The sequence below is a fragment of the Entelurus aequoreus genome, linkage group LG02, assembly GCF_033978785.1.
Source record: "Entelurus aequoreus isolate RoL-2023_Sb linkage group LG02, RoL_Eaeq_v1.1, whole genome shotgun sequence".
NCBI classification, from domain to species: Eukaryota; Metazoa; Chordata; class Actinopteri; order Syngnathiformes; family Syngnathidae; genus Entelurus; species Entelurus aequoreus.
In genome coordinates, this window is record NC_084732.1 from 13,402,179 (window position 1) to 13,417,728 (window position 15,550).

Here is a 15,550-nt window from a genome sequence, read left to right on the forward strand (position 1 = left end):
GTACTTCACTGTGCAACCTACTAATAAAAGTCTCAATCAATCAATCAAAAAAACTTAAAATACACAAAATGTATCTTATATGTTTATTTGAGGTGTGACATTTATTTTTTTCAAACAGTTGAGCACCCCAGACCACCGTGTCTATTAGGATGAAGGCTCCATTTTGATAGTTGGTTTAGTTCTGGGGCGTCCAAAGTGCCCGCAGCTCCAGTTTTGTCGGCCGCAACGTGGTCGAAAGAAAAACAAAACGGTAAAAGTTTTAGGAAAAAAAAGCAAACAAATATGAGGGAAAAAAATATGAAACATTTACACAAAATAAAATAAAAAGTCTAAGTATGTGTGGGATATTTCGGTATATTTATTTTCAAATACAGACTCCAGCCCCCTTGCAACTCCGAAAGGGACAAGCGGTAGAAAATGGAATTATTTTTAAATGCTTCAGACTTTACAAACTCATTTCCAAATTAACCCTGATTGAAATATGGGTGGGTGGGTGATGAGCCTTTTGTGTGCTTGTTGGTAGCTATATCTCGCTAAGGCCATTCAGGAATGCAGCTGTCTGTGGTTTTATGTTGATATCTGTGTTTTTTAACCTTATTTATTCATATTATCAGTATATTTTTTACATGTTGGGGGGAAAACAGCATTTAATGTACTTTTGACAACTCCTGTCAATGTTATGTGTTTGAAAACTAATAAACAAATGTTTAAAACAATACCTCAGACTTTATAAATCAAAACTTATTGCTTTGTGTCTTTGTATTATTATTATTAGCTATTAGTATCAACATTTCAGCTTTTTCTCCATAAATTACCTCTTTTTGGGCTTTTTTCTTACATTTGTATTGTTGTTTTTTTCTGACAGTATGTTGTGGGACAACAAAACGTAAGTTGCTGTCCACAAATGCCCCCCCGGCCGCACTTTGAACACCCCAGAATGATCTTATAATAGTACTTTGTCACCTATAATACAAAGCTGCCACAAAGTTGTTGTTTTTTTTTTAAACATATGTAATGTCTGTTTTTAGAATTTTTATTGTGACACAAAATTATTAATTTTTTTTACTGGCCACTGCATACTCTGACTTTTTGTTATGCGACCCTTGATGGAAAAAGTTTGGACAACTCTAAATTTAGCTGTTAATCAAAAGTTATGAGACATATTGAGAAAACTAGCAGTCAATTGGGTATTTGTTTTATCAAGTTAATGATTAATAAATATTAAAAACATGTTGTGGTTATATTTATTCTTAATTGTCACTGATTCAATGACCCAGCATCATGGTAGTGCAGCTAATGTAAAAGACTATACCAATCTGTACAGATTTTAATGAAGATCACATCTCGTGTTCAGTTGGTTACAAAGTGTTGCACACATACATAATTATAACATACAGAAGACACAGGCTGCCTAAAAAGGTTAAATCTATTCAGTAAAATGTGCTTGATTTCCGCTGCTCTCACCAACACACACGTGTTTGCAAAGCTGATACTTATATGAGAACATCTCATTGCACACATTGCAGCTGAATGGTTTCTCACCCGTGTGCGTTCGCATGTGTGTCACTAAACTGCTTTTTGCTGAGAATCTTTGGCCGCAAATAGAGCAAGAAAATGCTTTCTCTCCGCTGTGTGTTACCATGTGTATCCTTAAATGTTCCTTTTGAGTGAACGTTTTCTCGCATACCGAGCAGCCGAACGGTCTCTCGCCGGTGTGCGTTCGCATGTGGTTGACCAGTTTTGACTGAAATCGGAAGCTTGCGTTGCAGACTGAGCAGGAGAAGGGTTTTTCCCCCGTATGTATTCGTGTGTGCTCTTTTAAACTCATTTTTCGGGGGAATTTTTTCCCGCAAAATAAGCAGACGAAAGGCTTCTCGCCGGTGTGCGACCTCATGTGTCTCAGCAATGATGAATGGACACTAAAACTCATGCTGCAGACTGAGCATTTGAACGGTTTCTCACCAGTATGCGTTCGCATGTGGTTGATGAATGTGGACTGAAACCTAAAAGTCATGTTGCAGACCGAACATGAATATGGCTTTTCTCCGGCGTGTTTTTGTGTGTGCGCTATCCAATGTTCCCTCTGAGAGAACCTTTCGTTGCAAAATGAGCAGGAAATGAGCTTTTCCCCTGTGTGACATCTCATGTGTCTTTGCAAATTCTTCCTGTGGGCAAATATTTTGTCACATTGAGAGCATTTAAAATGTTTGTCAGCGAGAGAGTCTTCATCATCCGTGTCAGGAGAGCGCGACGCTGTGTCGTCACTATCCGACAGCGGAGCTAAGAGGCCGTCTGCTTCCGATCTTCTCCTCTCCTCGCTTTGACTGTGATCAAGCTGAGCTTCAGCCTCATCACCTTCGCTCTTCACAATCACACAAGTCACTGGGAACTTGCTAATGTCAGCCTGGTCCTGAGTCCACATTTGCTCTTCCTCTTTAAAACCAGAAGGCCGTGGCTCCTCTTGCTCCATCCTGGAGCTGCACCTTTGCTGCTTGGAGGAAATATCTTCTTCACCGACATCTGCAGGACAAATAAGAACACAAAGGCACATGCTTAGGACACATTAATGTGGCTGCAAACAGGCACAGGTATAGGACTATCTTGCAGGTGGACACACACAACCTGCAGCATTATGTTTAATAATACCACCTTAACATTTGACAACCAAACAATTAAACAAACCGACTCGGTAAAGAATCTGGGTATTATCTTCGACCCAACTCTCTCGTTTGAGTCACACATCAAGAGTGTTACCAAAACGGCCTTCTTTCATCTCCGTAATATCGCTAAAATCCGTTCCATTTTGTCCACTAGCGACGCTGAGATCATTATTCATGCTTTCGTTACGTCTCGTCTCGATTACTGTAACGTATTATTTTCGGGTCTCCCTATGTCTAGCATTAAAAGATTACAGTTGGTACAAAATGCGGCTGCTAGACTTTTGACAAGAACAAGAAAGTTTGATGATATTACGCCTATACTGTATATACCTTTATATACATATATACATATTTATATACCTATACTGGCTCACCTGCACTGGCTTCCTGTGCACTTAAGATGCGACTTTAAGGTTTTACTACTTACGTATAAAATACTACACGGTCTAGCTCCTGCCTATCTTGCCGATTGTATTGTACCATATGTCCTGGCAAGAAATCTGAGTTCAAAGAACTCCGGCTTATTAGTGATTCCCAGAGCCCAAAAAAAGTCTGCGGGCTATAGAGCATTTTCAATTGGGGCTCCAGTACTATGGAATGCCCTCCCGGTAAAAGTTAGAGATGCTACCTCAGTAGAAGCATTTAAGTCCCATCTTAAAACTCATTTGTATACTCTAGCCTTTAAATAGGCCCCCTTTTTAGACCAGTTGATCTGCCGTTTCTTTTCTTTTCTGCTCTGCCCCCCTCTCCCTTGTGGAAGGGGGGCACATGTCCGGTGGCCATGGATGAAGTGCTGGCTGCCTAGAGTCGGGACCCGGGGTGGACCGCGCGCCTGTGCATCGGCTGGGGACATCTCTGCGCTGGTGACCAGTCTCCGCTCGGGATGGTTTCCTGCTGGCCCCACTATGGACTGGACTCTCACTATTATGTTAGATCCACTGTGGACTGGACTCTCACTATTATGTTAGATCCACTATGGACTGGACTCTCACTATTATGTTAGATCCACTATGGACTGGACTCTCACTATTATGTTAGATCCACTATGGACTGGACTCTCACTATTATGTTAGATCCACTATGGACTGGACTTTCACAATATTATGCTAGACCCACTCGACGTCCATTGCATCTGGTCTCCCCTGGGGGGGGTGGGGTGTCACCCACATCTGCGGTCCTCTCCAAGGTTTCTCATAGTCATTCTCATTGACATCCCACTGGGTTGTGAGTTTTTCCTTGCCCTTATGTGGGCTCTGAACCGAGGATGTCGTTGTGGCTTGTGCATCCCTTTGAGACACTTGTGATTTAGGGCTATGTAAATAAACATTGATTGATAAACATTGATTGATATATCATATTTTCCTTGAAAAACTATTTCAGAATCAGATTTATTAGCCAAGTATGTTATGAATAATGATTACGTATAACAGTTATTAAACATAACATAACATATTAATCCCGGTAACAGTTAGAGATGCTACCTCAGTAGAAGCATTTAGGTCCCATCTTAAAATTCATTTGTATACTCTAGCCTTTAAATAGACCCCACTTTTAGACCAGTTGATCTGCCGTCTCTTTTCTGCTCTGCCCCCCTCTCCTTCGTGGACCACAGATGATGCGCTAGCTGTTCAAAGTCGGGACCCGGGGTGGACCACTCATCTGTGCTGCTGACTTGTCTCCACTCAAGATGATCTCCGGCTGGCCCCACTATGGACTGGACTCTCACACTATTAACTAGATCCACTCGACGTCCATTGCACCATTCTCTACAGAATCTCCTCTCTGGTCAACAAAAGCACCATGAAGATTCTAGTGGGAACTCTCGTTCAACCCTTTTTCGACTATGCATGCACCTCCTGGTACCCCAGCACCTCCAAACATCCCAGAACAAGCTAGTCAGGTTAATTCTAGACCTCCAACCCAGATCCCACCTCACTCCTACCCACTTCTCCAAAGTGGGCTGGCTCAGGGTGGAGGACAGAGTAAAACAACTTGCACTGAGCCTAGTCTATAAAAGCTGCTACACCTCCCTGATACCGAAGTACATGTCAAACTACTTCCTGAACGTAAATGACCGCCATAACCACAACACAATGGGGAGCTCCACAAACCCAGTTAAACCCAGATTCCGATCTAACAAAGGTCTTAACTCATTCACCTTCTATGCCACATCAATATGGAATGCACTCCCAACAGGTGTAAAAGAAAGTGCATCTCTACCCTCCTTCAAAACCTCACTAAAAGAACACCTCCAGGCAGCTACAACCCTAGCCTAACGCCCTCCCCCCTCCACATCCCATCTCCCTGGATTGTAAATAATCAAATGTAAATAATCAAATGTATTTACTTGTTCTTATGCTTTCTTTTTTTTTTTTTTTTCCCACATTCATCCGTTCACACACACATCCACACACTGATGGCGGGAGCTGCCATGCAAGGCGCTAACCAGCAGCCATCAGGAGCAAGGGTGAAGTGTCTTGCCCAAGGACACAACGGACGTGACTAGAATGGTAGAAGGTGGGGATTGAACCCCAGTAACCAGCAACCCTGCGATTGCTGGCACGGCTACTCTACCAACTTCGCCACGCCGTCCCGTTCTTATGCTTTCTGAGCTCACTATGGTCACCGCTCGCTGTACATATCCTACCAAGTCAGACCTACACTCTTACAATGTCCATTTCTCAGATGATATAATTGTTGATGACTGAAGTATGCTGATAGCAACCCAACCTACATCCCAACCCCCTCCAAATCCCACCCACAGGATTGTAAATAATGTAAATAATTCAATGTATATATTCTGATAATTAACTTGTGTGATGACTGTATTATGATGATAGTATATATATGTACCATTACTGGATTAACGTGGACCCTGACTTAAACAAGTTGAAAAACTTATTCGAGTGTTACCATTTAGTGGTCAATTGTACGGAATATGTACTGCACTGTGCAATCTACTAATAAAAGTTTCAATCAATCAAAAAAAAACGGTCGCCGCGGTCCCCTCCAAGATTTCTCATTGTAGCCAATTGGGTTGAGTTTTTCCTTGTCCTGATGTGGGATCTGAGCCGAGGATGCTGTTGTGGCTTGTGCAGCCCTTTGATACACTTGTGATTTAGGACTATATTAATAAACTTTGGTTGGTTGTTATTAGAATAAGAAGAGAACCAACCTGCTGTGCGTGACTCCGTTTGAGGCTTGACAACAGCGTCCAGTAGTTGTCGTTGCCGCTCGTTCTCCTCTTTCGTCCGACAAAGTTCCTCCTCGTACTCCACTATCGTTCTTTCCAACACTACAAATATTTCTTCCACGGCAGCAGTCAGCCGCTCGTTCACCAACGCTCGCAGCATTTGAACTTTACACATTTTCACAACAACAATTAGCATGTGATGCTAACTTCCGCCTCTCTTTGTTAGCAGCTAACACGCTAAGCTATCTTGAGAAACCAGGGCAAAACACAAAACAATGAAGTTTCTTTCATTTCACGGCATATGCTTGTATCGAATAAATTATTGTAATGGTAATGAACACCGTGAACAAAGCATGAAGCGTGTTAAGACGGCGAAGTAAATAGTAAAGTCACACAGTTTCGCGAACTTAAATTATTGCCAATGCTGCCATAGTAGCGTATGATTTCTACCGGAAGTAGTAGTACGGCAAACCCAAGTGGACAAACTTCGCAGTCTCTTTGTTAGCAGCTAACATGCTAAACTAGCTTCAGGAGCCAGATACGGAATTATCCTAAGAATATATATAATAATATTAACCACATTTTGTATAAAAACGTAACGAACCAAGTAAGATGCATTTAACAACAACATTATTATTTTTATTTTATTTTATTTTTTATTTTATTTTATTTTTTTATTGAACAACAAACATACATTTATAATTCACTCAACAGTCAAGGCACTTTCAAAAACAAGGAAAGAAAACAAAAGCAAATACAGATAGATTATTAAATATTAATAAATAATAAATAACAAAAAATGGGGGGGGGAAAGACAAAAAGGACTACCGAAATCACTTTAATTATTATTATTTTTTCTTTTAAATATATCAATATAAGGGCTTTTGTACTCTTAATCATTCTCCAATATTTTCCTGATAATTGTAAACAATTAAGCCAATTAGAAAATGTAGGCCTTACTTTCATAAATCGACATTTATGTAGAAACATTTTTGCTTGGAGCATAATAATGTTGACAAACATTTTCATGTTACATCGTTTATAAAAATACCAAATGTGATCTCTTCTATGGTGAATGGGGACATCTCCACACCCTTGAGTCTCAGCCTTAACAATTAGTAACTCTGCACTTCGACGAGGACCCTTGGTCCTTTTCATTTATTTATTTATTTCATATTGTATTATAATCCTTGAACAAAGTAACAGTGAAACTCATGTGAATAATCACTGAATGGAGAACTGGGGGTGGGATTCAAAAAGTTATCTTCTTCACGCTCCCTTTCAGGCAAAACTGGACAATCATGCATTACATACTATACATTACCTTTTGCACTATATTAATTTATATTATTATGGGTTGTCAACTTTGTACTTTTTTTTATTATTTTTTTTTATGTCATTGCCTGAAATAAATAAATAAATGAAAAAAAGAAAAAGAATGACCCTTAGGTCCTTTAGTTTCAGTGACGTCATAGATTTGGAGCTAGTGGGTGGATCGTTGCCTCCTAAAAGAAACTACACACATCACAAATGTTTTCTAGAAACGGTGTCTATTTACATACAATTACAAAGTTGTTATCTGTTCGACAAAGCAAAAATAGTACAAAATAATCGTCTAAATATCGGCGCTCCACGGCATGGCCGACAGATACAACGTTGCCAGATGTGAAATGACACTCTTCCTTACTAGAATCTTAAAATACGTGCATTTAAATAACACAGTATTTTACATTCCAGTTTTGACGTTCCTCATAAAAATCTGCTACGGTCATAAATAATTAAAAAAAAACCACATGGAGTGTAGAGTGTATTCTATATTGTTAAAATAAGAATGACAATGTGATAAAAACAGCGCCTCCACCTGGCTGTAATGAGGCATGTGCGACAATGCACAATTTATAATCGCAGGACAGGATGTAACCGGTTCCTGCGTGTGTTTGCTAGCAGCCATGTACTGAATTAATCAAAGTATTATGTAATATAATTTTTTTTATAATTATTATTATCTATCATACAGCGAGTGAAATTGTCGTCTGGCAACTTTAGCAATGGCGGACGGGTGAGGGGCTGAAGCAAGTTGAGGGCAGCCAGTCGTCAGTTTGTTGCAAATAAAAGCATATTGGGTGTGTATGTATGTGTTTTATTGTGTAGTGTTCATAACTAAAGTGGAATGTTGTATGTCGAGGAGGTAAACTGACGTTTCACTCTGCATTGCAAAGTTTATCGCACGAATTATTTTGTCCCAGTGGAGTTGCCGTACTATTTCCGGTAGCCACCTGGAAGGCTGTTAAAGCCAAGATGGAGTTATTGTAAAGTGTCTTGATCCTCATCATTTGTGGGAGTTTCTTGTTTCACCGATAAACATTTGTTCTTATGTCTGTCATGTTGTTTCAAACATATCGAAGCGCCTTTATCGACGGATAAACTCGTCTGTCAAGCTACCTTAGCGTGTAAGCTGCCAACAAAGAGACGAGGAAGTATTTGTTGTTATTGTGGGAAAATGTGTCCACTCAGCCATTAATTGCTGCCGTTGACGATATATTTGTATTGTTTGAAAGAACGATAGCGGAGTACGAGGAGGAAGAGCAAAAGAGGAGAACGAGCATCAAATGGAGTCACACAGAGCAGGTTTGTTCTCCTTTTATTCTTAAACGTCTATCCATCCATCTTCTTCCGCTTATCCGAGGTGGGGACGCGGGGGCAGCAGCCTAAGCAGGGAAGCCCAGACTCTCCTCTCCGCGGCCACTTCGTGCCAGCTCTTTATTTAAGTGAGGGGCAGCGTGGCGAAGTTGGTAGAGTGGCCGTGCCAGCAATCGGAGTGTTGCTGGATACTGGGGTTCAATCCCCACCTTCTACCATCCTAGTCACATCCGTTGTGTCCTTGGGCAAGACACTTCACCCTTGATCCTGATGGGTGCTGGTTAGCGCCTTGCATGGCAGCTCCCGCCATCAGTGTGTGAATGTGTGTGTGAATGGGTGAATGTGGAAATACTGTCAAAGCGCTTTGAGTACCTTGAAGGTAGAAAAGCGCTATACAAGTATAACCCATTTATCAATTATTTATAAGTGGACCCCGACTTAAATAAGTTGAAAAACTTATTCGGGTGTTCCCATTTAGTGGTCAATTGTACGGAATATGTACTTCACTGTGCAATCTACTAATAAAAGTTTCAATCAATCAAACTCTTCCCGGGGGATCCCAAGGCGTTCCCAGGGGTTGAGGTGCAGGCAGCATACCCCTTCCCCTTCGAGCTGTCCTGGATGAAATGAAATTCTTTTTACCAATCATTGATTGATTGATTTAAACTTTTATTAGTAGATATTCCGTACAATTGACCACTAAATGGTTACACCCGAATACGTTTTTCAACTTGTTTAAGTCGGGGTCCACGTAAATCAATTCATTTTGGAACTTGCAAGCGTATTTCTTCTTCTTACTCGTTGTCGCCATGTCTCTTCTTCGTTCATTTGCTTCGTCTCCTTGTTGTTGTGTGTGCAGTTGTGCACTGAGCTCCAAAAGCTGTAGATGTTATCGTCCCGGAAGAGTTAGCGCTGCAAGGGATTCTGGGTATTTGTTCTGTTGTGTTTATGTTGTGTTACGGTGCGGATGTTCTCCCGAAATGTGGTTATCATTCTTGTTTGGTGTGGGTTGACAGTGTGGCGCATATTTGTAACAGTGTTAAAGTTGTTTATACGGACACCTTCAGTGTGACATGTAGGGCTGTTGACCAGGTATGCATGCATTCACTTGTGTGTGTGTGTGTGTGTGTGCTTGAAATTAATGTTATCATTAAACCAGTTGAAAGATCATACAAAGTGTCAGCATTTCTTGACATCTTCGAGTAAAGACCATTGTTAAACCCGTCCAACGCTACTTTATTATGTGACTGGGCCGGCACGCTGTTTATATGGTGGAAATCGGACGTCTGGACAGCATGCGGCTGTTAAGGGGTGAAGGTTTCAGGTGAGAGAGGACGCTAAATGCAGTAAGGCACGCCCCCAATATTGTTGTTTGGGTGGAAATCGGGAGAAATTCGGGAGAATGGCTGCCCCGGGAGATTTTCGGGAGGGGCACTGAAATTCGTGAGTCTCCCGGGAAAATCGGGATGGTTGGCAAGTATGGTCCTGGGTCTTCCCCGTGGCCTCCTACCGGTCGGACGTGCCCTAAACACCTCCCTAGGGAGGCGCTCGGGTGGCATCCTGTCATCGTCGTGGAGCCACTAGCTGCAGAAACTAGCTCTCCAATCGGCTAAACAGACTAAATAACTCCACGGTGACGTTTTGGGGAATTTACTGCGGAATTTGTGAAACTGAAACCAAACAAAAAGAGTGCCACTGTAAGTTAATAATAATAACACAGACACTTGAAAAATGTGTTTGCATATTAGTTGATATGATAGCACCCACAAATTAGTATGAAATAACTTCTATAACCTCTTAAGGCCCAAGCTGTTTGTTTGCATGCTTTTTTTTTATTTCTCTTTGCTATTTGGGCTTATTGGACCCTAATTAGAATAAAAACTAAGAATCATCTTTTGATATGATGTACTTAGTCCATAAGTAACAAATGTGTACTTCATGTTTAGTGACATGCTAATTCTTATTTTTACACTTTTTTTTCCCAAATTCCATTGTATGTTATACTCTTCTGACACCACCATATGGCAGTATAAGTGTCCACATAAGGGCCATAAGACCCCAATTCAATAGTGTACACAATTTTGGAAATAAGAGCTAAAAGGTGCTGTCCACGCATGTGGCCAACTAAGCCTTTAAAGGATAGACATTCTACATGGGCCGCTTTAGTAGGTATGAACAGTTTAGTTGTACTGTAAAACGTCCAAACGTTGCTTGGAGTGATGAATGAAGAATTCACTTCAAATGGATGGATGTACTGCAGTACCTGCAGTGAGCGAACTCGTCCAAAAGATGGCACCATAGCACAAACAATAAAACACCTTCTCATTGTCTTTGTCGGGTCTGCTCCTGTCTCCATACTTGCCAACCCTCCCGATTTTTCCCGGGAGACTCCCGAATTTCAGTGCCCCTCCCGAAAATCTCCCCGGGCAGCCATTCTCCCGAGTTTCTCCCAATTTCCACCCGGACAACAATATTGGGGGCATGCCTTAAAGGCACTGCCTTTGGTGTCCTCTACAACCTGTCGTCACGTCCGCTATTCCTCCATACAAACAGCGTGCCGGCCTAGTCACATAATATATGCGGCTTTTACACACACATGAGTGAATGCAAGGCATACTTGGTCAACAGCCATACAGGTCACACTGAGGGTGGCCGTATAAACAACTTTAACACTGTTACAAATATGCGCCACACTGTGAAACCACACCAAACAAGAATGACAAACACATTTCGGGAGAACATCCGCACCGTGACACAACATAAACACAACCGAACAAATACCCAGAACGCCTTGCAGCCCTAACTCTTCCGGGACGCTACAATATACACCCCCCGCTACCACAAACCCCGCCCCCCCCCCCCCACCTTTTAATGTATTTAATGTCCTTTGTGTTCTTTGATGTTTCCCTCTTACACCCATGTTTATGTGTGCTATGGCTATGAGTTTTTTTTCTTTCCTTGGCCTCAGTCGGGACCCCCTCTCCAGGGACCCAGGCTTAGACTGAATTTTTTTTTTTTTTAACCTTTCGCTCCCCAGCGTTTACCTGTTTCTCACCTTTTTTGTAAGGGGCGCCGGAAGTTGGCAGACCCGTCAGCGATCCTGTTCTGTCTCCCTGTAATGTTTAATAATAATAATGGATTAGATTTTATTTAGCGCTTTTCTATTATTAGATACTCAAAGCACTCACAGAGAAGTGAGAACCCATCATTCATTCACACCTGGTGGTGGTAAGCTACATTTGTATCCACATCTGCCCTGGGGTAGACTGACGGAAGCGAGGCTGCCAGTTTGCGCCTCCGGCCCCTCCGACCACCACCTATCATTAATTCATCATTCATTCACCAGTGTGAGCGGCACCGGGGGCAAGGGTGAAGTGTCCTTGGGCAGCGATTTGGATGTCAAGAGGCGGGGAGCGTACCTGCAACCCTCAGGTTTCTGGCACGGCCGCTCTACCCACTACGCCATGCCGCCCCTTTGCCATGTCGCCTTCTAATGTTTGTCTGATCTTGAATGGGATTGTGCTGAAAATCTTAATTTCCCCTCAGGGATTATTAAAGTATGTACCCCGCCTTCCGCCCGAATGCAGCTGAGATAGGCTCCAGCACCCCCCGTGACCCCAAAAGGGACAAGCGGTATAAAATGGATGGATGGATGGATGGATTGTGATTGTATTTGCTTGAGGGTTTTTTAAAAATATTTTTATTATGGTCGCAGCAAAGAAAAATCCATAAATTAGCCGCACCGTTTTATTACCCGCAGGGCTCAAAGTGTAGGAAAAAAGTAGCAGTTTATTGTCTGGAATTACGGTCTGTGTTCTTGTCTCCTGCAGATTTTCCTTCACAGCAGCTTCAGTGGAGTTCCAGGGTGGAGCGAGAGGAACCACAGTCCCCTCGCATCAAAGAGGAAGAAGAGGAGCAAGCGTGGACTCAGGATGAGGGCGACAACAGAAAGCTTCCCGTGATTTGTGTGATCGTGAAGACTGAAGATGACGACGGGGAAGCTCAGTGGTCCCAGCTCGACGACAGTCAAAGCGAGGCGAAGAGAAGTCCAGAAGCAGACAGCCCCTTAGCGCCGCTGTGGGACGGCGATGACGCAACGTCACACTCGGCCGACACTGATGATGAGGACTCTAAAGTGGACACGGACTTTAAATCCTCTCAATGTGACAACACTTTTGACAGGAAGATGACTTTAAAGAGACACACGACGATCCACGCAGGTAAAAAAACGTTCGGCTGCTCAGCTTGTGGGGAAACATTCTCTGGAAGGGAACGCCTAATAGAACACGCCAAAACACACACCGGACAAAAAACCTTTTCTTGCTCAGTCTGCGACATGATGTTCAGTTTTCAATCGACGATGATGAGGCACATGATCACACACACCGGCGAAAAGGCGTTCACCTGCTCGGTCTGTGGCAAAGGGTTCTCCAGAAAGATGAATTTGACGACGCACACGAGAACACACACGGGAGAAAAGCCCTTCGCGTGTTCCGTCTGCGACTCCAGTTTTCGATTCCAGTCGACGTTGGTTAACCACATGAGAACGCACATGGGTGAGAAACCTTTTACCTGCTCAGTCTGCGACATGAGTTTTAGTGTTCATTCATCGTGGCTCAGGCACATGAGAACGCACACCGGGGAAAAACCATTTGTGTGCTCGGTTTGCGGCAAAGGTTTCACCCGAAAGGTGAATTTAAAAGAACACACTATAACGCACACCGGAGAAAAGCCTTTTTCCTGCTCAGTCTGCAACACGACTTTTAGTTTCTATTCATCAATGTTGAGACACATGAGAACGCACAGTGAGTAGAACTGATTCTGCTTGTTAATTGCTAATGTAAAAATGAATAGAATTGTTTGTATTTAAATATGATTTTGAGCAGTATGGCATTAAACAGTTGTTAAAAATCCATCTACAATTTGTAAAATTTGTACTCATTACAAGGCAAGGCATGTTTATTTTTCCAGCTCAATTTATACGCGAGGCCATTCAAAGTGCTTTTTAGATGCATACAATTAAAAGAAGGCAAATAATAAATATAAATACAATCAAAAAAAAAAAAAAAACATCAACAAAGTTGTCAAGTTAAAGATAAAGTCTCAATGATTGTCACACACACACACACACACACACACACACACACACACACACACACACACACACACACACACACACACACACACACACACACACACACTAGGTGTGGTGAAATGTGCCCTCTGCATTTAAACCATCCCCATGTTCACCTCCTGGGAGGGGAAGGGAGCAGTGAGCAGCAGCGTGTGCCACGCTCAGGGAGTCATTTGGTGATTTAACCCCCAATTCCAACCCTTGATGTTGAGTGCCAAGCAGGGAGGTAATGGGTCCCATTTTTTGTAGTCTTTGGTATCAATCAATCAATGTTTATTTATATAGCCCTAAATCACGAGTGTCTCAAAGGACTCGGCCAGGGTTTGAACTCAAAACCTCCACAGTCTAAGGGCGGAGACTCGAACCACAAGGCCACTGAGCTAAGTGTACATCTAAAAGGACGTGTTTTTGTTCTGGATTTGAACTTTGCCAACGTTGAGGCCTGGTCTCACATCTTCGGCAAGACTGTTCCAGATTTTAGGAGAATACAACTGAAACGCAGACTCTGACTCTGGGCACCAGCTTAGACCACTCCCTGAAGTTCTCCGAGCCCAGAATGGTTCAACATGTCAGAGATGTACTTTGGCGCTAGACCATGAAAAGACTTGTCAGAACTGTTTTAAAGTCTTATTTTCTCGGCAACAGAAAGCCATCATAGTGACACTTAGCACTGGACCGATATGGTTGTATTTCCTGGTTCTGGTCAGGACTATGGCATACTACAACCTCTGCAAAATACTATGGAATCACCAGACTTGGAAAATGTCCATTCAAGTAATTTTGTAGAAATAAAGCGGATAACAGACATGACACAAAACAATCATGTCTTTTCAAATTGCAACATTTTGGCTACAAGAAACACTAAAAGAAATCAAGAAAATAAGTTATTGTAGTCAGTAACAGTTTCCTTTTTGTATCAAGTAGAGGTAACAAAAATGGATTTACTCCATTCTGAGGGGACAATTATGGAATTTTGAAAAACTAACAAAATAAACAGAACTTTCCTTCAGAAGGTCTGATCTTTGTCCATGTGATGTCAGATGAAACAAAAATTTAGCTGTTTGGCCACAATACCCAGCAATATGTTTGGAGGAGAAAAGGTGAGGCCTTTAATCCCAGGAACACCAACCTACTGTCAAGCATGGTGGTGGTAGTATTATGCTGTTTTGCTGCCAATGGAACTGGTGATTTACAGAGAGTAAATGGGACAATGAAAAAGGAGGATTACCTCCAAATTCTTCAGGACAACCTAAAATCCTCAGCCTAGAGGTTGAGTCTTGGGCACAATTGGGTGTTCCAACAGGACAATGACCCAAAACACATGTCAAAAGTGGTAAAGGAATGGCTAAATCAGGCTAGAATTAAGGTTTTAGAATGGCCTCTACATAGGTGTATAGAGGCCCATTTCCAGCAACTATCACTCCAGTGTTCTAATGGTACAATGTGTTTGCTCATTGGCTCAGAAGGCTAATTGATGATTAGAAAACCCTTGTGCAATCATGTTCACACATCTAAAAACAGTTTAGCTCGTTGCAGAAGCTACAAAACTGACCTTCCTTTGAGCAGATTGAGTTTCTGGAGCATCACATTTGTGGGGTCAATTAAACGCTCAAAATGGCCAGAAAAAGAGAACTTTCATCTGAAACTCGACAGTCTATTCTTATTCTTAGAAATGAAGGCTATTCCACAAAATTGTTTGGGTGACCCCAAACTTTTGAACTCTTATTTTTTTTATCTATACATATATATATATATATATATATATATATATATATATATATATATATATATATATATATATATACACACACACACACACACACACACACACACACACACACACACACACACACACACACACACACACACACACACACACACACACACACATATATATAAATCTTATCAAGCACCTGAAACGGC

The 15,550-nt window shown here is 41.9% G+C and overlaps 2 protein-coding genes across 4 annotated transcripts; one reads left to right on the plus strand and one right to left on the minus strand.

The window, feature by feature from the left end:
• Positions 1-1,255: 1,255 nt before the first annotated feature.
• On the minus strand, positions 1,256-6,313 carry LOC133630635 (zinc finger protein OZF-like). The gene is made up of 2 exons (XM_062022239.1): positions 5,836-6,313; positions 1,256-2,520 (listed from the first exon to the last, which is right to left on the minus strand). The coding sequence occupies exons 1-2, from the start codon at positions 6,047-6,049 to the stop codon at positions 1,427-1,429; spliced, it is 1,308 nt and encodes a 435-aa protein (XP_061878223.1). The 5' UTR covers positions 6,050-6,313; the 3' UTR covers positions 1,256-1,426.
• Positions 6,314-7,876: 1,563 nt separating this feature from the next.
• Positions 7,877-13,408, plus strand: LOC133662457 (gastrula zinc finger protein XlCGF17.1-like). Of its 3 annotated transcripts, none has more exons than XM_062066472.1 (3): positions 7,877-7,976; positions 8,412-8,481; positions 12,324-13,408. In XM_062066472.1, the coding sequence occupies exons 2-3, from the start codon at positions 8,463-8,465 to the stop codon at positions 13,304-13,306; spliced, it is 1,002 nt and encodes a 333-aa protein (XP_061922456.1). In that variant the 5' UTR covers positions 7,877-7,976; positions 8,412-8,462; the 3' UTR covers positions 13,307-13,408. The 3 variants fall into 3 exon arrangements, with proteins under 3 accessions (XP_061922456.1, XP_061922473.1, XP_061922465.1); XM_062066489.1 differs by lacking the exon at positions 7,877-7,976 and adding an exon at positions 8,121-8,303; XM_062066481.1 differs by lacking the exon at positions 7,877-7,976 and having other exon boundaries at positions 8,121-8,481.
• Positions 13,409-15,550: the final 2,142 nt, after the last annotated feature.